This window comes from Odocoileus virginianus, chromosome 1 (assembly GCF_023699985.2).
Source record: "Odocoileus virginianus isolate 20LAN1187 ecotype Illinois chromosome 1, Ovbor_1.2, whole genome shotgun sequence".
Classification (NCBI taxonomy): domain Eukaryota; kingdom Metazoa; phylum Chordata; class Mammalia; order Artiodactyla; family Cervidae; genus Odocoileus; species Odocoileus virginianus.
The window spans coordinates 86,070,668-86,095,834 of NC_069674.1; the positions used below are offsets into that span (position 1 = coordinate 86,070,668).

General features: G+C 37.5%; 1 protein-coding gene across 1 annotated transcript in view; it reads right to left on the reverse strand.

The window, feature by feature from the left end:
* The window catches only part of HDAC9 (histone deacetylase 9), a 972,671-nt gene that overhangs the window by 890,352 nt on the left and 57,152 nt on the right, over positions 1 to 25,167 (reverse strand). The window contains exon 2 of the mRNA XM_070470395.1: positions 3,774 to 3,893. Coding sequence (XP_070326496.1) covers positions 3,774 to 3,798 — 25 coding nt within the window. The 5' untranslated portion in view covers positions 3,799 to 3,893. The remainder of the gene's footprint in view (positions 1 to 3,773; positions 3,894 to 25,167) is intronic.

The window sequence follows — 25,167 nt, forward strand, 5'->3', positions numbered from 1 at the left end:
AAATCATACTCTTGGCAGGGTATGCTGATTTCAGTTGTCAAATATTACCAATAATGAGCTATGCTAGGTATCTGTGGGATTAATCCAAGTATTTGGTATTATTTTACTTTGTCTTTTTGAAAAGGAGTCCAGTATATTTGATCATCTTATTATGTATTACATTTACATATAGGAACTCTGAGTCTTTACATAATGCTACAAATTGAGCATAAGAAGCTGAATTTATGTGCTACTCACTCCTTCTCTATACACACCTTAAAACATGGATTCACATCCCCTTCTTACACAAACAACAGTCTACGCTGCACAGACAATAAGATTTCTATTTAACCTGAAACTCCTTTAATCATATATATTTTTTCTCTCTCAAAAGTTAGGTGCATGCATTCATCTGTCTTCCTTTTCTCTTTTACCTCACAAAGTTCAGTAAATGTTACTTCTGACCATCTGTTCCTTACATGTACACTTCGTTTCTATAGCTTTTTTGCCCAATATACTTTACCTCTTAAGCAGTTACCTCAACAACAAAAATGTCACTCCCACATTCTGTTCCACACATCAGATGAGAAAATTAAGACTGGAATAACCCTTACACTGATCTCTCAATAAAAACTCATTACTTTTAGAATGAAATTAGATGTAATACAGACATACCTGAGAAACGACCTAAGATGTCCATAGATGACATTAAGCATCAACCATAGAATTTCTCACCTGTTTGTCTTCCTGTCATTTGGTCCACTTTTTTTTAACCAGGTGAAATTTTTAAATATTTCTTATTACATTTTATCGATTCTCCTTTTCAAATAAGGTGATCAAAATATTTCTGTATTCATTCATTGCCAAGTATATACCTTTAAACAGGCCTTGACCGGCTAAACTGGGAATCTAACGGCTTACAACAGTGTTCTGACAGGATTGTGCGTTTCACCTTAAAAATAAAAGGGTCCATTTTGAAATTCTGCCATGTGCAAAAGATGAATGGACATGAAGAGAATTGCCCTGAGTGAAATAAGTTAGAGAAACAAATACTGTATGATATCACTTACATGTGGAATCTAAAAAGTACAACAAACTAGTGAATGTAACCAAAAAGAAACAGATTTACAGATACAGAGGAAAAACTAGTGATTACCATGAGGGAGAGGGAAGGGGAGAGGGGCAATATACAGATACAACTTGTCACATATAAAATAAGCTGCAAGGATATATTAAACAACACGGGGAGTGTAGCCAATATTTTACAACTATAAATGGAAAGTAATCTTTAAAAATTGTGAACCATTATATTGTACACCTGTAGCTAACATAATATTGCACATCAACTATACTTCAATAAAAAAAGAAGAAAATAAGTGAATCCAATAACTATTTAAAAGTTAAATTTTATAAGTTGAGTTTAATTATAATTTGGATCCAAAAATTTCCCATACAGTTTCATCCTTCATTAGCCTTAATGAGATCTGCATTTTGTGTCCATTTCAAGATTACAAATTCAGGTAGAAATAACAAAAAATCTATTTTCCCATGGTTCTATCTGGCCTGTCATTCTCTGTGAAGTAAAAGTGGGAGGTAAACAAACAATGTGGAGAAGATATGGGGAAGATGAGTAGAGAATAAAGAGACATAGACAATTTTATAAAAATATATAAAAAGTATAGCTTCTGGTCTTGAAAATTAAGAGCACTCCCTGTATAAATTCTAGACAGTAACTTGTAGAAATGGAGTAGGTTTGGGAAGCACCGGTCTAGCCTGCTATACCTGTTCCACATCTGTAAGTCACATCTGTACTTAGCCAATTTGTTCCAACTTCTTTCAGTATGTTTTTTAGTGATTCCAACATATTCCACCACAAGAAAAAAAAGTTTGACTATGGTATTTCTAAATTAAATGTTTCTTTTAAATTATGTAATTTTGAAACATTAAATGTATATATAAATAAATACATATACTCCCATTGACAGAGAAAATATACACACAGTAAGTCCCCTACATGCGAACCTTAAAGACGGGAGCTTTCAAAGACGTGGACATGCGTGCCGGCCCCTGCACGCCAGCGGTTGTACTACTCTGCTTTCTAAGGTTCTGTACTACAAGACTAAAAACGCTTCACTTTTCTGCTTATTTTTCATGCATGTGTTATTTGTGTGAAAAGTATTATAAACTTATTACAGTACAGTACCATACAACGGATTGTGTTAGTGGGGACCTAGGCTAACTTTGTTGGACTTACTAACAAATTGAACTTAGAAACGCACTCTTGGAATGGAACTCGTTCATATGTAGGGGACTTACTGTAATACATATTTTAAAGGTAATATACACATATATAAGATGCAAATATCCTCTTAGGTTCAACTCAATAGAAAGGACTGTAATTCTATACTTAATTGTGATAAGTAATGCAGGTCACACAGAGGGCTGCCTGTGAGGGTAGGGGTGTGGGGCCAAGAACGGGTGGGGAGCAGGCAGAGGCGGAGGAAGGAACAGGCTTAGTAGGCTAGACCCATGCTTCCCAAAGTGTAGTCCCCAGGCAGCAGCAGCATCACCTAGAGAAACCTGTAAATACTGCAATTCCTGGGACACACCTAAGACCTGAATCAAAAAAACAAAAAAATGGGGAAGTGGCTTCATTTTAACAAGCCCTCCCACTGATGCTAAAGTTGAGAACCCCTGAGCTACATGGACTCAGATATAAGAAGCCTAGGTAACTTCATCTCTTATTCAGATAATAATGCCAATTATAAATCATGACTGTGACTAAAGATTCTTGAATATCTTTACTACATCATTTAGAACAAACAAATACTGTTACACTCTCCAATAATTTCTAGTTCCAAATTCAACATAGAAACTGGCAACTTGCTGGGGATGTGGGGAAGGCTGATGAGACACTGAAATTCCAGAGCAGCTGATCTGGGTGTGACCAGCCTTCCACAGAGTGAAAATCTTGGCAAAAGATTTCCCTTTATAAACTGAGTAAAATATTATACTAGCTTCAACCTCAGGAGTTGGATAACTCAAGGATATCAATATGCTGAAATATTTTTAAAGAATACACAGAAATAAATACTCCCATAATGATCCAAACAGAAATTTCTTTTTAAATTTGTCTATGTTTCACATGTGATATCTGAAGCTATTCCATCATTCTGAAGATTTGGATCATGTTTGTTCCAAAAGTGACACCCTATTCCTGGAGAAACGGGTGTTGGCTGTGCTGATCACAACACTACATGAGCCACACATTAACTGGACTCAGAGGAAGCAGGTGTTGAGATTATAATTAAATATGTATATAGGAAACAGGAGTGGCAGCAAAGAAGGGTGGGGAAGAAAAATATCCTTCCTGTGTGTCACAGAGATGGAAGAGGAGTAAATCCACAAAGCTGACTTGCAAAGACCGCGACACCATTTAAAAAGCATACAGACAGGTATTTGGTCAGAAAGACTATGGATGTAAATTAGATGCCTACGTTATATTTAATAAATATTTATAACTTCATAAAATTTACCCCAAATGTTACATTTGCAGCAGAAGAATTAAAGTCTACTGCTCAGATAACAAAGCAAATGAAATTAATTGCCTGGAATGCAAGTTGGTTATGCAATAGAGGATTGGCTATAGAACACAGTTCAAAATTCATTATATCGAACAAATTTTATCAGGAGAAAAAAGTCATTTCACAATTTAAATTGCTTAACTTGAAGCAATACAAAACAACACCTTTCATACTAAATTTGTTTAAAGTTTAAAAAGCAACCAGACTGACCGGACCGCACTGGTGAACTCATCATGGGAATAAGGAGAAGGATGGATGGGCCGAGATGCAGACTCACAGCCTTCTGTTAGCTGGCAATGCTGGTCCACGAGAAGCTGGTCTAGGCGGAACCTAGAATGAAAGAAAAATGCCTGTGTATTATATACGTTACGTCAAGCCACACAGGAAAAGAAATATAAGAGGACCAGCCTTGAGTTTCAGTTCAGCCACAGCTCCATGGAGAGTCTCTGAGGTAGTCACATCAACCTCCCAGGTTTCTTAAGTCTTCATTTATAGAAGAGCAAATTTACCAAAGCACAAAAATATTCAAACACTAAAATAAAATAATAGATGTGGAAAGAATACACGAAAAACACTTCGTGTTATTGTTGTTTAGTCATTAAGTCATGTTCGACTCCTTTGCAACCCCATGAACTATATATAGTCCACCAGGCTTCTCTGTCCACGGGATTTCTAGTAAGAATACTAGAGTGGATTGTCACTCCTTTCGCCAAGGAATCTTCCCGACCCAGGGATTGAACCTGAGTCTCCTGCGTGGGCAGGTGGATTATTTACCACTGAGTCACCTGGGAAGCCTGAAAAGCACTCCACATAATTATAATTAGTTTCCTATTTACAATTATAACTAATTTGGTGTTATCATTATTACAGATATTTTAAATTTTAATTAAATTTTAATTATAATAAGTATCTCATTATACAGTATTCTTAACTATTACTGTTACAGATTTCCTTCTAAAGGTAAGGACTTCTTGCCAAAAACACTGTAATAGACTAAAAAGAAGTGTAACAAATACACCGTAAACTACAAGGGTGACAGAAAATTGTCATTACTATTTCCATTTCTTCTTCAAGTCTTTTGCAATCTTGCTCCAGTCAAAAGTAATAACAACCATAGTCTTTTCAGGAGTGGCACTTACAGGATGGACTTCTTGAAAGGAATTTAAGGGACTTTCTGTTTTTAATTTGAATGTACTCTCACTTCTAGACACGGCAGCAAAGAGCAATAGGAAGGACATTTTCCCAACAGCTTACTGGAATTTCAAAGTTTAGAAAATCAAGAGGAAAAAGAAGCTCTTAAAAGTTGTACTTAATGAGTTTCTTACTAAAATAGTATATCCCAATTGCACTATTTTTATAGACAGTATGCTGTAAATCTGAGAACCGTACATCTTTTTATCTTGAAAATCCAACATATTTATTGTGACTCGTTTTCCAATCAGTATTGTGAAAGTGTTATTACTATTTTTGTCCAAATGTATAACACAGATATAAATACATATTTCCCTTGAAGAACCATATAACATCACTAAGAATACCTATAACACTTCAAATGGTCTCAAAATAGAAGTATGCTAGTTATTAAAAATAGGTAATCAATTCTAACAGGCTAATTCTTACCACATCATTCATGCTGGATATACATTATGATTTAGAAACAATAAAATGCATATTTTCATAAATCTGCTTCAAAAATTTATACCGATGTGTTACTTTATCAGCATTATTTAAAGAATCTTAATTTCCAGGTTGATGAGAAAGCAGTATTTCTACAAAAAAAAAGATGAAAAATGAACAGCAAAAAATTCCTTTGATTTCTATATCAGCAAATAGACATTCTGACAGTGGCTTCCAAATAAAAAGATGTCAGTATTATATTTTTAATGTAATAACATCATTTGCATAGTTCTTTAATTACAAAGTACTTTTAGATATATTACCATATTTTACATTATTTTCACATCAACCATGCTAATAGATACTTGTAACTCCCTTCTCTATCCTTATAGGTGAGAAAATTGAGATGTCATATGCTTCATAATTAAAAGGTTAAAGAAACAAAGTGAATGCTAAAATTGAGTGAAATTTGAATTTATAGACTACCTAAAATTGATGACTGTGGACTTTGAGATTTTTAACATTTTAGTTTTTTTACACTGCAACCTAAAATATTTTGAAATGCTCTAGATACATTCTTGATTCTCAATAGAACAGTCTGATTTCAAATCAAAAATAACAAAAAGCGAGGGACAGGAAACTTTAAGAGAATGTAAGTGAAGCAGCATTGGAAGGTACTTTCCTTCAAAGGCATAGTTACTCTGTGTTTTAAAAAAAAAGTTATTTTTAATCTATAATGCCACTTTGTAAAATTGACACTAGTATACTTCAAATAAAACTCAACTTAACCAATAATTTCCAAAATTAGACATACATACAAAGCCAAACTTTTGCTACTTGTCCCAAAATCTAAGATTAAAAAGATGTTTCTATTTCTACACACTTCTGCCATTTATTTCCACAAACATGCATGACAACTGTCTATGGCCATTTATCGATACATAATTGTATCGCTACACAACTGTATAGTTTTATCTTCAAAGCTCTGGACTTGAGATGCAAAGTCAATCTCAAGTGAAAATAAGAATTTGGTTTCCAAAATACCATCATTAAATACCTTTCAAAAATGTAAGCTACTCTCTGTGCCATTCAACCTTTTTAATAACTGCCTAATCATTATATATTCTTCTAACATTATGAAAGCTTGGTTATCTGAACACTGTTATAAAGAAAATTAACATGCATTTCTATGTTGACACATACTAGTTTCCACTTATAATATCTGCATTTCCGACAAGCCACATTAAACCAAAGTTACCACAGTAACTACAGCTGCATAACTGAAATATGGCCATTTAAAGAGTCCTCCTAAAATGTTTCAGGGATATGGGCCCTCTACATGTATATGCATATGGGGTGTGTGTGTCTATGAGCATGCATCAGAGCCTCCATACACTTCCCTCTACTCATGGACAAGATCAGTGGATAAGTAGTTCTATTCACACCTTTTAGGGACAAAACTGATTCAGAATTTGGCACAAATTAAGACTATTTTTAGTTGCCTGGAAAAGAAAGAGAGGCCAGTGGGGGAATATTTGTCAATGAAAAAGGACAATTTATTCTTAAATCTTCCCAAGGCTCTTTATCTAAATGGACTGCAGAAAAACAGACTATTTTCTTAGAATAGGGAGGTTTTCCCCTACAATATTAGTCATTCTTACAATAAGTCTGAACTACAAATAATAGGAAACTGACCTTCATGTGGGTAGATAAGTGAAAAAAAAAATAGTAAAGTTATGCTGATTATTTGTGAATACAGATTATTAAAGCAGATACAGAACTATATCTGCCTTCAAATAACATTTTCAATTAACTAGCACCTTGATCTGTCCATGCTATAAAGACTGTATACACACATGTATATGCACACTTCAGGAGATAATATAAGCACAGGAAGGGCAAAACTGCTGTATAAACCTCTTCCCTGTTGAGAGCCAAGAAAGGTTGTTTTGGGTCAACTGTACTCCTTGAAGGCTTCCCTGGTAGCTCAGTTGGTAAAGAACCTGCCTGCAAGGCAGGAGACCCGGTTTCAATTCCTGGGTTGGGAAGATTCCCTGGAGAAGGAAATGGCAACCCACTCCAGTATTCTTGCCTGGAGGATCCTATGGACAGAGGACCTGGCCGGCTACAGTCAATGGGGTCGCAAAGAGTCAGACACAACGTAGCGGCTAAACCACCACCACCATATTCCTTGAGGGACCTGGATCCACAATCAGGAGTTAGGAGTCTGCTTCAAAGAAGTCATCTCTGACTACAAGTTGGTCAGCTGCCTGCAAGTAAAGCAGTGCTATTGTCCTGGGATAGAGCACAGGGCAAAAGCCCAAGAGGATGACATCTTGCAATGCTTTAGCCTGCCTGTGCAGACAGGGAAAGAGGGCATGAACACATTACACTGACCCAGCCCACACTGTGCTTATCATTAACGTTATTGTGGAGGTGGTTCCACAGATCCTTGAACTATTCCACCTGCTTTCCATAATGTTCTATAATGGGCAAGATAGCAGAGCTTTACAGATTACAGAGAATTTGCACAAGGATTATTTCTTCTGATCCTCACAACAGCCCTGGAGTATACTAAGCCATTTTTATGCCCATTTTATAGATGAAGAATTTGAGGCTTAGAGAAGTTTTGAGAATTTGTTCACAGACAAGCAGATGACAAATGGGAGGGCTGGCCTTCTGCCTTTTAGCCCACTCCTCTCTTCATTGCATCACAGGGAATTTCAGGCTGTTCTAGCAAAGATGCTTGAATATCAAGACTCTTATCTACCTAGTCATCACAATTTCAGTACTGACTCACTAAGTTACAGATCTTTACTAAAGAATTTACCTAGTCATTGAACAGGCTGAACTCAAAAACCAGTGATGATAAAGTAAATAATTACAATAAATAGCTACAGGAATTCTCACAATATAAGCTTTCAAATTTGACTAAGACTTCATTTTCCTACCACAATCTTTATTTTGATTTTTAAAACTATAAACTAAGCTTCTTATTATAGTCCCCCCCGCTTTGGGCAATTGGTATTAGGAGAAAGTGGAATGATTTTGTAGTCTATGTAACTAACAAGAACTGTGCCTCTAAAATATTTTTCTCAGACTTAGGGCAAGATGTAGTGCACAGTTCAGTCTACAAAACCATTCACAGTTATTTGGAAGTCCTCTTCTGTGATGGAGCCATTATCCCCAAGTCCTCAGCTTCATGGCTGACTCAATTCATAGCACCCACCGTGTGGTGCAGTGAGTTCATGAGGAGGTTCATCAGACCTACAGTGTCTATCTTATGCCTCAAAGTCTAATATTCTGCCATAATTTCATCTTTTGGAGAAAAGTGCTATAAAAATCACTCTTAACATTCTACTCAATTCAACAAACTCTTAATTGTGTACATACCAGATACTCTGTTACCCATGATGAAATTTTTTAATTCTTTACTTCTCACATTTCTCAAAGATAGTCATCAAAGCCAGAACACTGATGTCTTAAAAGCATCTTTTGTATCTGGGCTCTCCTTTCCCTTTCAATGAATACTGCCTTAGCTCAAGTAATTAATTATTCTTGATCACATTATTTATCTAGCCTTCTATCTGGTATCCTTGCTGCCAAAGAATGTCTGAATGAATGAATTAGTAAATAAAATGTGGTGACCTATAAACTCCTTGTTGGCATTCAAGTTCCTTCATAATTTATTTCCCCTCACCCCTATTTCTCTCCTTCCTTCTTTTCCTCATACATAACTACTATGGTTCCAGACAATCTGTCATTATTCCTAGGGTGATATTCAACATTGTCAACTACTGCTGAGGCAGAGGCATTGAGAAATCAGAATGAACACCTGTATGAGCATCTATGTAGCTATACGTAAACACATAAGATGACTGTGGGCTTAATTCTTTCTGTATAGTATTGTTCACATTCCCATGCTCTTGTGCCTCCTTCCCCCCAAAATACTATCATCTCTTCTCTCCCTCCCAGCTCAAATTCTTTAAAGCCATGTTCAAGTGAGAATTTTTAACAAATCACTCCAAGTAAATGGTCAGCTTCCTCACTTATGTTCCCACTGTGTCTTGTCCCATAACTGTTTAACACCCCTTATGTCAGATAATAAAAGCACCTCTTATATTAGTGACATACTTTTATTCATCATGAGACTACAGTCCTCGGTTCAGGGATTGCACTATCCCGTCTCTGCAGTCCCCACATCTACCACCTGCCTGGTACATATAGGAACACAATAAATTCTTAAAGGGAAAGGGCTAAACCAATAAAACTTCACTTGCCTACCTTTGGGGCAGAACCATTTATCCGATTTGTTAGTATAAAATTCTGAAGGACTAGAACACAGTCCTTTGACTTATATCAATCAAAGAAATAAAAATACTCTGGAGCATGGACCACCATTTAGAAAGAGTAGACCCAAACAAGGTGTGGGTCTTCATGAATCATGCTAAGACAGCAGACACCCCAAAACAAATTTGCCTATGAATTATGTTGTCCTAGATAATGTCATTATTAAGGCTTTTGAACTGAAGTGATTTCTCAGATCACTGGAAAGTTTCAGCTTCTCACCTTATTCGTTTCAGGTTTTTCTCAGCCTGAGGAAATTCATTTATTCATTAGATGAGTTCTACAAATTCACAACTGCATCAAAATAATCGAACTAGTATTCATCAAGACACAGGAGAATGGGATATAGAGATTTAAGGATACTTGTTCCCCTTCAACTTCAGTAGCAGAAGCAGGATTGAAAAATAACTCTAATGACAACCCTTAAGTTGTCTTAAACAACAGGACCCATGGGACCCTGTAGACTATGGGGACTGGAAAACTAGTTGACAGGCACTCTCAGAGTACAGGTAAGAACAGAACGGCCACTGGAGGGCCACACAGCAAACATACACTCTCTGTGCTAATTGAAGAGCAAATAATAAGTTCTCTTCTAAGACTTTTTAGGAGAACCATTTAAGCACAGGCTACACTGCAGGGTGTAACACAGAGCACCGAATGTATTTTGGAAGGTTAGTTATGCATACATTTTGCGTATTTAAAATAGGATTCAGTAGCCTATACCAGAAATATAACACAATGGTAGTATCTAAAAATATATATAACACAATCAGAAATGGCCTGCTGGATAATTAATTTTATAAGAAGAAATTCTGCCAACCTCAGAGCCTGTACTAATAAAGATAGGCCTTTTCTTAGTAAGCACTGAGTTTAAAACCACATGGCTTAGCCCCAGGGTATCCAGCACCCAAATCATATCTCAAAACAGCTTCTGTGAAGACCAGTTCATCAAAATCCTTGCACTGATTTCTATGAGATCACCTCTGAAGGCCCCTACCTACAACTTCCCTCCTTGGACAAGAGGGAATAGCAAGTCAGCTACCATTATCATCAGTGTGAGTTTAAAATGAGAATCACAATGCCTGGAAACTGCAGGATATACAAGCCTCCTCTTAGTCATGGCAAAGAGGCTGTTAGAAAAAAAAAGCGTTGTCTACTTGTAAATACACACGAGAGCAAAGTCTAAAATAGAATTGAGAAAAGGAAGTAATAGTCGAAGTGAAGGAACTTGCAACAGACAACCTCTGATACCTGTGCAGCAGGAGGGCTTTGTGATCTATACACTATAACCTTCCCTGCAGAAAACTTGCCTGATCAAGCATGCTTAAAAGAACCTGGCTCGCAGCCTACTACCCTGCCAGTGTGGAGGCATGGGTCATGATCAGTAAGCCAAATACAAAAGACCTTTATCCATCAGTGCAATTTAGATCGACATGGTTCTTTCTTTCAAACTTCAATACTGAATACATTTAAATTTTTTTCTGTGATTTTTTTTTTAAATCCTGCAATCTACCTACTAAAGATCTGAAAATCACTTCATGCAGCAAAGTGCCCATGTAAGATGTCTCACTAGCTGGGTGATCTGGTAGTCAATTAACCTCTCTGAGCCTCAGTTGCTTAAACATGAATTATTTAACTTAACAGGTCACTGTGAGGCTTGGACAAAAAATAAATATAAAGTAATTGGTATGAAGTAGGTGCTCAAAAATGTCAGCTATTATTATCATTATTAGTATAGAAGCTGTGTTTTACTTCAGGCCGAGTTCCCTCCCAGGAGAAAACAGTGACACACGGTGCCTCTCACCCTACAAGGCAACTGTTAATCTGTCACACTCCACGAGGCTTACAATAGGAATCTAATTACTAAAACTTTTTTCCTTTCTTTGCTTTTTCCTTAGAGGAGGCAAATGTCTGCCGTAAAGAAAATACCGCACTATCATCTGCTTTGGAATATACCATGTTGGGCTTCCCTGGTGGCTCAGCAATAGAGAATCCACTTGCAAGGCAGGTGCCACAGGAGACACGGGTTCAGTCCCTGAGTTGCGAAGATCCCCAGAGGAAGGCATGGCATCCCATTCCAGTATTCTTGCCTGGAGAATCCCCATGGACAGAGGAGCCTGGTAGGCCACAGTTCAAGGGGTCACAAAGAGTCAGATACGACTGAAGCGACTTAGTACACATGCGTATACCATGTTTACCCTAATCTTTCACTGGTATTACTAAATATTTAATATACATACATAAACTTGAAAAACCATTTGGATATCGACATAACGTAAAACATTACAATGTCAAAAAACAGCTATTTTTTGTTCCTAAAAATAAAGTTGGGAATAACTATCATTTTGCAGAAATTTGAAGAGAAACATGAAGTATATTCCCTGAATACATATACATTCCTCTCCAAAGAACTTTTCTATTGTTTTAACAAATCACTTTGGGAATTTCAACCGACCTAAGCTTCTCTTTCTATTTTGGGCAGGATTTCACTGGTTATGTTACTCAGTGCTCTGAGCCAGCCAAGACACATCTTCATACATGGACAGGTAACCACTTCAGGTGAAGAAATGATAACAGCAGAATATCCACACAAGAAGGAAAACAGGATGAGCTTTGACTGCCAGGACCACTCAAAAAAATGTGAAATACATGGAACTCTTCCCCAACCAACACCTATGTTGTCATTGATTCCTTTTATTCCCATCCTGCTATCTTTGATCCTCTTTTCCACTAGACTTCTCCAAGGTCTCTTCCAATTGAATAGGTCATTTTATTCTCTGATCCCTTTCCAAAGAACCCACTTTTACTAACGAATTGAATCAACCTTCTATCTTCCATTTTTATGTCCTTCTCATCCTCTTCCAAAGAACTCTATTTTATACATAAGATTTATCTCAATTCCACCCCTCTCTGGTTCTTTTTTCACTTATGCATGTCCTTTTTCTACAGAGGTTTCCTTATAACCCACACCAGTATTTTCAAATATCCCTAAAATTCCAGAATACAGTTAGACAGGAAAAATGAATCATCATATCAGATATCTTGTTCTTTCATCTTCACTCAACCAATTAATACTGACTTTTCTAACTTGTACAAACTTTGTAGTCAAGTTAAGATACCACCCAGGTTCATGTTACAAAACTTTGTGGGCTATATTTAGCATGGCAGCAACAGTTTTAACAGAGATTGAATTTAGCATGTACTTATCAAGGCTTGGGGTTCCCCAGTGGCTTGGCAGTAAAGAATCCACCTGAAATGCAGGAGACCTGATTTCAATCCCTGGGTCAAGAAGATCCCCTGGAGAAGGAAATGGCAACCCACTCCACTATTCTTCCCTGGGAAATCCCAGGGACAGAGGAGCCTGGAGAACTACAGTCTATAGGGTCACAAAAAACAGGACATGACTTAGTGACTAAACCACCACCACCACCATTGAGTGCTTACTGTGAATGTTCAGTACAGAGCTGAAGGCATAGCTCAGATAATTTCTGCCTCACAGATAGTGCACCAGGGATTTCTTAAGAGTGTTGTCTAAAGACCCCCTTAAAAATACAGATTAACGTACTTGGAACTTACCCGGAAACTTCAATATCAGAATCTGTGTAACAAGAGTCCAGAAACGGCATTTTAAACAAATTCCCACAATGATTCTTAAGTGAGTAAAGTGTGAGAACCACTGGAGGAATGACATATATATAAACAATTAAGAAGCAACAAAACAGAGAGAATAACGTAAACTGGCTCTGAAGCCTGACAGACCATAAAGAAAATTCCACCTTCCCAATTTCTTGCTATACTTTTATGGGTAAATTACTCTACCACTCTGACCTTCCTCACCAATAAGATGCTGGCTCTAATAACTACTTGCAGGATCACTAGGGACAAATGACAATACACTTAAAATACTTAGCACAATGCTCAATAAATGGGAAATATCATTATGAAAGTCAGGGCCTCTGTGTTACAAACTGCCCCTAGAATTGTAAAACATCACAGCCCTAATAAGTATAATTTTTTAAAGGGAACAGGACAGCTTATACACTACAAGAATTCAGGAAAGAGAGTTTTCACTGTGATCAGAGGCAGAAGGAAAGGTACCCTGAAACAGCTGGCATGAAACTTTAGGGTGCTGGATTTTAAATCAAACATGCATGGGTGGCAAAAATGTCCTCCTTTCCCAAGGGTCCTCAAGCCTTAACTCAATGAATTGTAAAGTTTTCAGAAACAATTTTAAAGTTACCTCGCTGTGCCCTTCAACTATCCTGTGATGGAAACAATCTACATTTGAATTCTCATATCGTAAAGTATATTCAGTGTTAAAATTATCCTCAAAATTATTTCAAGTTCTATGCTAGTAACAGGATGTTAGTAGTTTGTTTTATGTAGCACCTTGTATTCCTGACAAGACAGTAGGATTTTATACAGACTGCTACTCAAGTACGTTGTGTTGTTGATATACAAAGTGACAGTGCTGGCCTGCCTCCCCAGGGAGGGAGACTCTTTGGGTTTCTATGCTGTTATTACTGATGGGTTGTAGCTATTTTATCATCGCTTGGAAGAACCTATGAATGATGTCCACTGAGGGTCAGGAAGGTCAAGAAGATGAAAATTAACTTGCTCCAGGAAGCTAACTGGCTCAGGATAAAATCAAGCCTCTTGATCCCATTAGTAAAACACACTAATCAATTAAACTAACACACTCAGAGCCAAACCTATTAAACCTTATAATTCCTGGGAAGAATAAAGAGTAATTACTCCTCTCCTTAAAAAAAAAAAAAAAAAAAAAAAATGAAGAGAATTACAAAACCTGCAAAAAATAAGGTAACAGTTACCGAATATATAAACACAGTCTCAGAACTCAAAACAAACACAGCACTCCATCCACAAGACACTTATTCCCTCTGAATGAGAAGGCCTTCTCTGAAACTGAGTATCTGAATGAAAACAAAGGGGCTAAAACAAACCATTTTATCGCAGGCAACGTCTATTAATGTCACAGAGGGGAAGAAATACAGTCTTTTCTTTCATATTCCACTTCCGGAGGAAAAAATAAGCATATGTACATACATATATATCTGCACATATTAAAATAAACTGAGACAGATCAATACATATAAATAGCTCAATGCAACATCTGTAGCAGTCTTTAAGACTGTATTAAAGTCCTTGCTGTTTATCAGGTTGGTAAATCATATCAGCTCCTAGATATTTAAATTGCCAGTTGCTGGGCAACCAGAGCTCTGTCAACTGTCACTCACTCTTAAGTTCCTCTGCAACACTCCTTTAAGAAAAAAATAGTGAAAAATTCTTGAGATGCTTTTTTTGGGCATAAGAAATGCACTTAATTTTATCCCTGAGCTTAAAGTGTCTAAGAATTGAGTGATACTGTGAAAATGTTCAGTGAGTTGGAGGAGGGGCAGTGTGTGAATCACATAGTGAGGTGGGTGAGTCTCCAGACAGAAAAGTCGAGGGACTTCACTAAAGGAAGCTTCCCTTTCAGAACCCAGTCCACAGTAGGGACATGCTTGTGATAGAAGCCTTCTAAAAGAAACTATGCACTTTGGGGGAAATTGGTGATTCTCAGCAAAACTGATGTCTAGTCATTTTTATATTCACATGCTCATCACTGAAGAATGAATAAATACTACAATCATGGTAATTATTCCTTGCTTCTGATACTGCCCTTATTTTCCTGGATAGTTAAAAACAAAGTGATATGTGGTTGTCTCATGAAAATTTCTGCCTTGTGAATGTTGTTTTATTTTCTTGGATGTAAATTAGTATCCATTATTTACTCAGTCTAAGAGTTCAGTTATCTACCAGTAGTATAAAACCCTTCAAGGTAAGGCAGTTTTCTCAGTCATGAAGATAATATAATGTGGTATCTATGTAGGTCACTCTGGCAATACAAGCAGGTCTAGAATTGCTGCTCCCTGCCTCTCTGGGCCGCAGGTTTGAACCAGATCACCTCTAAAGTTCTTCCTATAAAAAACACTTCATAAATCCATCAGTCTTTAAATAATGTAGGTCTCAGTTGTAACATATACAAAACTGAGCCAACCCAATAAATCACACTTGCTTGTATCAGTATATTTCACAGATAATGGATAGAAACACACAAACCTAAAAAGAAAACTATTAAAATGTGTAATTTGCTCTGTTGCACACTTAAAAATAAAAAAGGGTATATTTATGACTTCAAGTAGGATATTCTTTCTTAAACAAGACATAATTTCTCTCCTTTGAAATTTAAAACTTTGTGCAATAAAACAAACTTTTAAAAAGTATAATGATAAATCACACAGAGGAAAAAATCAGTAAGAAAACCAAGTAAACAAAAAAAGAACAATTTAGAAATAGAAAAGAAATGGGCAATAAACTGAAAGTAAAATTTCAGCAGCCAATAATTCCATGAAAAGACATTCAGTGAGATACCAATCACATCCATCAAACTGGATATCATTTTAAAATCTTAAAACCCCAGTGTTTGTAAGTATATGGAACAACTAAAAGCCTCACACACATACAGAGACAGTGTAAATACATGTATCACTTAGAAGAGCATTTAAAATTATTTATTGAAGTGGGAGAGTTATAATAACGGTGGTAGGCAGAATAAGAGCCTTGCCAAAGATGGCATTCACCAAAGATGGCCTAATCCCCAGACCCTGTAAATAAATTACCTTACAAAACAAAGGGGAATTAAAGTTGCAGGCAGATTTAAGTTTGCTAGTAACGGACCTTAAAATAGAGACATTATCCCATATTATTCAGATGGGTCCCAATGTATTCACCATGGTTCTTAAAAGCGGAGGACAGACAGAGGAAGACAGTTAGACAGAGCTGTGACAGTAGAATAATAAGAGAGAGAAAGTATTGCTGACTCTGAACACAGAGGAAGGAGGCCACAATCCAATGAATGTGAGCACTCTCTAGACATGTAAAAGGCAGGAAATGAATTCCCCCCCATACAGATTCTGGAAGAAAAACAGCTCTGTCAACCTGGATTTTAGCCCACTGAGATTCATGTCAGACTTCTAATCTCCATAAGACTAAGATAATAAATTTGTGTTGTTTTAAGCCAGCAGGTTTGGGGTAGTTTGTTTTTAATAACAACAGAAAGTTAATAAATGACCCAGCAATTCTATTCCTAGGGAAATTCCCTCACCTTCCTTCTTGGACAAAATCACAAGAACATTCAAGGTAAGATTATTCAGAACTGAAATTCTGGAAACAGTCTAAATGTTCATCAAGATAAGAATGGATATATAAACACTGTCATGATTTATATAATAGAATACTACACAGTAATTAATATAAAGGACCGAGAGCTATATAAAGCAACATGGATGCATCTTAAAACTTATGGTAAATGAATAAAAATAATAAACTAAAGCATGGTTTCTATAAAATACCATCTGTACAGGGTTAAAAACATAGAAAGTGATATGATGCATGGGGATAAACAATGCAGTAGCTAAAGAGTAAGTGATGGGCGGGAACGATAAACACTAGACTCAGGATAGTGGCTACCCCTGTGGACTGAAGTGGACACACGCTTCAAGTATGTCTTGAATGCTTTATTTTATAAAACAAAAACAAACGTTCTAAGGAAAATAAGGCAAAACACAAAGATCTGACAATTATATGGTGAATAGGTGACAATTAAATGTATCATACATATTTTTTGTATTCTGAAACATTTCAGAAATTTAAAAAACATGTTTCAATGATGTATTTTTTATCTGTCCACTGGTAAGCAGAGAAACTGATTCTTCCCAAGCTCACAGAAAATGATCTCACCCAAGGAAGTATGTATCCCTATTAACTTGCCAATTAAAAGACAAAAATACCAAAAAGCAAATATCAATATTTGACCCAATTTTTGTAACCTTCCAAATGTACACTTAAGCAGGCAGATTTTTATTTTTCCTTTTATTTTAAGCAATTTCATTTTAACGTCCTAAAGTCAAGAAGTAATTCACACTGGGAAGATTTCTTCTCTGCCTCCAAACAGGCACACCCAGGTGTGAAGAGATCTATCTCTAAGTGGGTATTTACGAAACAGACCATAATAAGAATGCTGTCACCTTTCAGACAAAAAAGAAAGATGGCTCATTTAGAAGCACAATGTTGAAATAAATTGTTAAATGATAAAATAACATTCTACTTAGCATCATCAAAACCCTACATCAATAAGGATAAATAAGCCTATTAGCTAAAGACAAAATATCGAGGAAAAACATAAATATACTTCTGTGGTTTAATATTTTTCCTTTATTATTTGCACTCCTAACACACACATTTCCATTCCTATTTTTCTCTTTTTTAAGTGGCAATGTCTGTCTAATGCCTCAAGGGTATTAGGAGATAACCATTATTTTTCTTGAGAAAATGTAAAACATGAGGGGGGTTTCCACTTTGACTACTTTTCTTCCTGATGTTTGGATGGCATCACTGATTCAATGGACATGAATTTGAGCAAACTCTGGGAGACTGTGAAGGACAGAGAAGTCTGGCGTGCTGCAGTTCAGGTCGCAAAGAGTCGGACACAACTGAGCTATGGAACAAAAACAACCTCCTGAACTGGAAAACTTTAACTGTTTCTCTAGGAAGCATTCATAACTTAAAATACAGAAACCAAATTGTTCTTGCTAGAAGAAAAAAATAAGCACAAGAAAAATCTAAGAATAATGTATAAATACATGACAGGTAAACCATAAGAACTGTTATGCCACCCACTGTTATTCAAATAAAGCTTACTTAATCTCTTAAACAAGCCAAGGTCCCTTTCTTTTAAGCCTGAGAAAACTAAATTAATTATATTTAGTCCTGGGTGGCACACAATTTAATATCTGTGCCTGCCAATATACCAACCACAACATAAAAGGCAATAGTAGCAGCTCCAAAGAAAAACAGCTGTTTTCCTGACTGGTCAAGCCTAAATCCAATTAAATTTATGCTTCAATCAATTCTGAAGATCAAAAAATGAAGATTTGTCATATTATTTATGCCTAAAATAAAAGATAAACATATTATTCCAGTTTAGATTATTTCATCTTTTTTTCTCTCCTGTTTCTTTTTCTCCAATCATTCAGCATGAAGACCCTTTGGTTGGTGAATCAACATTCCTACATATCATCTACATGCCTCTTCTCCAGAGAAATATCATCTGTTGTTCCACTCACTTCTTATGAGAGATATTCCTTCTTTCACTAGGATCATTTTCTCTTTAAGCACCTACTTCTATTCCTTCTAAGTTAACTGCCTTAAACTTAATACAACAGGTGCCTCTAAATCCATCTGAGCTGCTCTTCTTTCCTTTAGAGGAAATTAATTCCCCACTGACCTCTGATGGATCACCTCTACCTGAACACAACCTCTGTGAAAAGCTCAAATCCATTCTATTAATGAGTAAATGATAAGCATTTAAAAGATGTTCTCTACACTGAGAACATCTATACCTCTGTAAGTTCTATTTATTGGTTTATTTCATTAAGTCTTCAGTGAGTGATCCAGCATCCCTCTGTTATGTTATAGAGTCACTCAATTATTTGAATACTACCAAGTTTCCTTCAAATCTTAATTAAAGGCCCTCTGTTCACTCAAATAAGCCTTAATACCTTGAGCCCCATAATTATGCATAGCTCTCACCACCAATTGGTGCTAACCTAATCTATGACTGGCATATGCTTACATAATACACTGGCAAATGTGAAATAGCACAGCCTTCACCAGCTCAGTCTATCCAAAAACATACTACTGCTTCCAAAGTCATCACATCAACCTGGTTTATTACTTGAAATTACTTATCTCCATGTGAAATTATCTTGCTTAGTCAATGCTTTCTCTTGAGTGTACATCTCCTACTGTCAGATCACAAACTCCATGAAAGTAAAAATGAGGTCTAATTCACAGGAACCAGAAGAAAGTGCCTGGCTTAGGATAGACAGCCTACATATACTACTAACTGTTCAAATAAAATCCATCTAAAATCTGCTTCTCAAAAATTTTCACCTGACAAACATATTTGGGATCACTTAGTGACCTAAATCTTACAACGCCTAAGTGCTAGTCACAAATGGTGGAAACACAAAAGTAGTGAAACTTAGTCTTTGTGAACAGGAAGGGTTCCCAGAGTTGGTGAGGACAAGCTAAGCCCTGCAGGAGGAACAGGAAAACGTCATTCAAAATAATTACTTATAATAAACACACTGCAATATCTTTCATTTTTTTAGACTCCGGGAGGTTTGAGACTTCAAGGAGGTTAGGAGAAGCATCAAAGGTACAATAAACAAAACTGTGAGCATTCTGGAAGAAATGGATGGTCTAGAAATTGCTGGTCAATTGCCTGGGGTGATGGCTGAGGAGAACATGAGGAGAGGAAGGGCAAGGAGTGATATTGGGAGTTGTGAGGGCAGATCATGAAAAGGAGGGCAGTGGGAACCTCTGAAAGGATTTTAACAAGAGTAGGACATAATCAGAGAAGGCAATGGCACCCCACTCCAGTACTCTTGCCTGGACAATCCCAAGGACAGAGGAGCCTGGTAGACTCCATGGGGTCTCTAAGAGTCGGACACGACTCAGCGTCTTCACTTTCACTTTTCACTTTCATGCACTGGAGAAGGAAATGGCAACCCACCCCAGTGTTCTTGCCTGGAGAATCCCAGGGACAGGGGAGCCTGGTGGGCTGCCGTACCTGGGGTCGCAGAGTCAGACACAACTGAAGCGACTTAGCAGCAGCAGCAATAGGACATAATCGGGTTAACATTTAGAAAAAAAGAATTTGGCAGTCTCAAATGGTTCATATTTCAGAGGCGGGAATGACGGGAGCAGGAAGACTGGGTAAGAAGCTGCTGCTGCTGCTAAGTCGCTTCAGTCGTGTCCAACTCTGTGCGACCCCATAGACGGCAGCCCACCAGGCTCCTCCATCCATGGGATTTTCCAGGCAAGAACACTGGAATGGGGTGCTATTGCCTTCTCCGGGAAGAAGCTGCTACAGGACCCCAAATAAAACATGAAGGGAAACTGAGATAATGGGAGTGGGGTTGGACCGGAGAGAACGCAGCGCAGGTGTACTCAAGGAGGCAGGACCCACAGGGCTAAACGGTGAAAGGGGTGAGTGAACGCAGAGGCCAAACACGACCCCCGAGGTTTCTGACTCAGCGACCCAAAAGGAGGTCCCCACCACAGAAACCGGAAATGAGACATGAGGCGAAGCAACTCAGCAGTCTTTACTTCCCCTGAACTGAGGTAAGGAAATACATGGACATGTTAATGATTCCCTCTGGAAACTGGTATTTAAGATGATTTTATCTCCTTTAGCCTGTTTATTTCCAAATTTTCTAAAATAAAACACGTATTATTCACAATCAGGAAATGTTATTTCTAATTTTTTCAATAAAATTGCTTTTATTGTTTTATTTATTTACTCCCCACTAAAGGGTCTAAAGTCATTAAAATCAAAACTAAGTGTGACATGTAGATAGATGCAGAGGACTGGAGAGAGTTTCGGTGTTTGTTTTTTTTTTTTTATAAATGCGCCCGGTAACAGAAGACTCTACCAGGTGAACCCTGTCAACCTGGGCTTTTCTCTCCTTCTAATAGATTATCTGCTACATGCCATAGAAATTTTGTGTAATGTCTTCTGTTAAAATATATGATGCCCAGCCATACTCTGTACCAAAATAATAGGTAAAATAAAAGGGATATTCACTTCCCATAAACTTATTAGCTTGCTTTCAATTTTTACTTAATTAGAGCAAGCTATCTTACATACTTAACATCTTGACATGGTAATTCAAAAGGATTCTGCCATTCTTGTCAATAAACAACTTATAGAACATACTATCTTCATAAACAGGGTGACCACAAGAATCACATAGATTTCTCAAAAGTGTCTTAATGTAGTCAGCTGTGTGGTAAGTGTTAACAAGTAGCATAACTCCATCTTCTGATTCCTCCAGGAATTTCTTCTCCAGGCTTTAGAAAGAATTATTATTATTACTTGTCCAAACTGCAAATATACCACTGCTGAGATTTATTTACTCAACAACAGTTCTGCTGCTGCTGCTGCTGCTAAGTCACTTCAGTCGTGTCCGACTCTGTGCGACCCCATAGACAGCAGCCCACCAGGCTCCCCCATCCCTGGGATTCTCCAGGCAAGAACACTGGAGTGGGTTGCCATTTCCTTCTCCAATTCATGAAAGTGAAAAGTGAAAGTGAAGACGCTCAGTTGTGTCCGACTCTCAAGAGACCCCATGGACCGCAGCCTACCAGGCTCCTCCATCCGTGGGATTGTCCAGGCAAGAGTACTGGAGTGGGGTGTCATTACCTTCTCCACACCAACAGGTATAGGAACATGGAATACACCAGTTTACAAAAGATGAGGGGAATAAAACTCCCTGACTTCACGGAGCTTACATTCGGGTGAGAAAGTAACAGTGGGCAGAGTTTTGGAAGCATCTCCACGAGATTACTATAAATCTAAAGTGGTTCAAATCGTATGGGTTCCAAAGAGCGGAACTGAAGGGCCCCAGGAGGACCAAACAGGCCTAATAACTAAATCCAGTGCTTCAGAGCATGCTGCTGATATAATGGAAGATTTTAAGGGAAAAGTTTTGCCTCTTCACCTTGGTATAATGTTTGCTGCCATGGGATAACTCCACAGACTTGGGAGCAGGAAGAACTGGAATCACAAAATGTGTACATACAATTAAATACTCTTGACCTGCCAAGTTTACATTTAAAGTAAATGCTAAGTTTACATTTAAAGTAAAAACGTAGCAAATAAATAATATGATTAAGTCATAAAGTGAAAGAACACAGATACAGTAAACTAGAGCCCAGAATAGAGGTCAAGTTCAGGAATCAATCCTGGTTCTACCATTGAGTTGTGTCTTGGAACAGTTACTTATTGAGTCTCAGTCTCTATCTGTAAAAGGAGGGCACTTAAGTAGATCTCTAACACAGTCTGTTTCTGTATAGTTTTCCCTTTCTATAGGATACTTTTAATAGAACAAGTTTTCTATATGATAATCTTACACTTATACAAAAGTAGACGCTGTCTAGAATTTTACATCATTAACTGTTGGATTCTTCACAACAATTACTAATTCTGTATTTCTTGACCTTTGGGCTATAATTTTTTGTATTATACAGCTTCCTGGGTGGCTCAAACAGTAAAGGATCTGCCTGCAATGCAAGAGACCCAGGTTCAATCCCTGGGTCAGGAAGATCCCCTGGAGAAAGGCATGGCAACCCACTCCAGGATTCTTGCCTGGAGAATCCCAGGGACAGAGGAGCATGGAGGACTACACTCCATGGGGTCACAAAGAATCGGACACGACTGAGCGACAAATGCTGACCTGCCAAACTCTCTGGGAGGAGGTTTGACTGAGTTTCACTTCAAGGAAAGTAAAAGCAGCTCTCTGGGGTTGCGATGAGGGGTCTTGGAGGGCAAGATGAAAGCTATTACTCTGATCTGAGATGAGCTGGTCCAGAAAGAACAAAAACAACAGGGTCAGTTGTCACTTCTGTTCAAAGCAGAGAAACAGTTATGGGATGAACAGAATTCTAATTCCCTTGCATGATGAAGATAGGACAACAAAATTCTATGTGATGATATTGACCTCATCCCAGTAACAAGAGTTGTTGCTATAACAAGTTGGGGCAGCACATAAGACTTCAATGAACTTAATTTTCAAACATGTATTTTTTGGGTAGGGAGAAGAACCTCAGGGAGTAAGAAAGAATTGCTAGAGTGGGTGTGTGTGAAAGTTGCTCAGTCAAGTCTGGCTCTTTGCAACCCCATGGACTATACAGTCCATGGAATTCTCCAGGCCAGGATACTGAAGTGGGTAGCCTTTCCCTTCTTGAGGAGATCTTCCCAACCCAGGGATCAAACCCAGGTCTCCCCCACTGCAGGCAGATTCTTCACTAGATGAGCCCCAAGGGAAGTAGGTAGGAAGGATTATAAGGAGAAGTGATGGGTCCCTGGGGGGATTACTCTGCTCCAGTTGACTATTTTGGAAGCAACTTATATTTTGGATAGAGTTTCACTGGGTCAAATTAAGTCACTTCTTTAGGCCAAAGGAAGACACTTCTAGTCCCTTCCATATCTCCTAAAATATGCTCACAAGGAGTGGGGAAATGGGGATTCTTCATCATCCTAAAACAATGAAGGACTAGTATCAATTCATTAAATTAAGAACCAAGGACCTGTCAAGGAAAATCAGGAGTAAATGAACTGATATGGTGTCATAGGCCCTATCCAATATGTGCCTCCTGTATTCCAAACACTACTTATATAGATATTTATAAATATCATGTGATATCACCTCCAAGAGTCATCTAAAAAGAATAATATAAATGAACTTATTTATAAAACGGAAACAGAGTCACACACTTAGAGAACTAGCTTATGGTTACCAACCAGGGGGAAGAGCAGGGGAGAGGGACAGATTGACAGTTTGGGATCGACATGCACACACTGCTACATTTAAAATGGACAACAAGCATGATCTACTGTACAGCACAAGGAAGCCAGCCTAATACTCTTTAATAACCTAAATGGGAAAAGAATTTGAGAAAGAATAGATACATGTATAACTAAATCACTCTGCTGTACACCTGAAACTAACACAATATTATCAATCAACTATGCTTCAATATACACGTTCTCAAAATTTTTAAAGAGAGTAAACTTAGAGATGCTTGATTCAACATTTTTAAAAAATAAAATCTATGCGGCAAGTGTTTTAAAAACAATATATTACAACTTGACCAAGACAGTGGTTATTTCATATTGGTAATAAGGAAATGACACAAGTAACTAAAAAGAAAGGATCTATGAAAACGCAAAGAGGTAAAAGATGAGCTCCAGTTCCACACCATGCCCATCCCCAGCCCCACGTTATTCTGAGAACCCTAAAGTAGACAGGCCACTAGAAAATACAAACACCAGCAGTTGAACATTTTATATGATGAATTAGGCTGTCTCAATATCTAGACCACAAGTACCCTGGTGTGTTGAGAATTTGCTCTATTTATTCAGAGCTGTTAGTCCTGCCCTGGACTTAATATTCCTTTCTGAATACCAAAGTTTTAAAGTATTTACTATGCAAAATTCCCAGCCCAACTGAAGCAGCAGCTCAGGAAGCAGAGCTCTGCCTGTGGGCTCTGAAGGGTGTTTCAGACTCTGTGCACCTGGGATCAAAGGCAGGATTTTCAGATAACTTTAAAGCCTTTGCTAGAACATTCAGGAAATGTTCAAGGTTTTTAAATTTATCGCCAGACGTGGGGGAAAAGACTTTTTTCAAATAGATAATTTTTCCACAGTCCTGAAAGTGATTTTTAACAAACCATAATCACCTCACTCAGATGCACTGCAACTAGCAAGGGAACAATACAGTTTACTTTTGAAAGGACTCTGCAAAATACTCATTACCAAACAACAGAAGTTATGCTTCAGCAGGGCCCTTGGTTCAATTTTAAAATGCTTGAAGACTAACATGGCTTGCTTATCAGGGCACACAGTGTCTCACCAGCTGAAGAACCTTGTTTTCATAGTGGCTGGTTTATTCTAAAGACAACTGCTGCTCATTGAGAAATTTTTTTGTGTGAAGGGACACGAAATCAA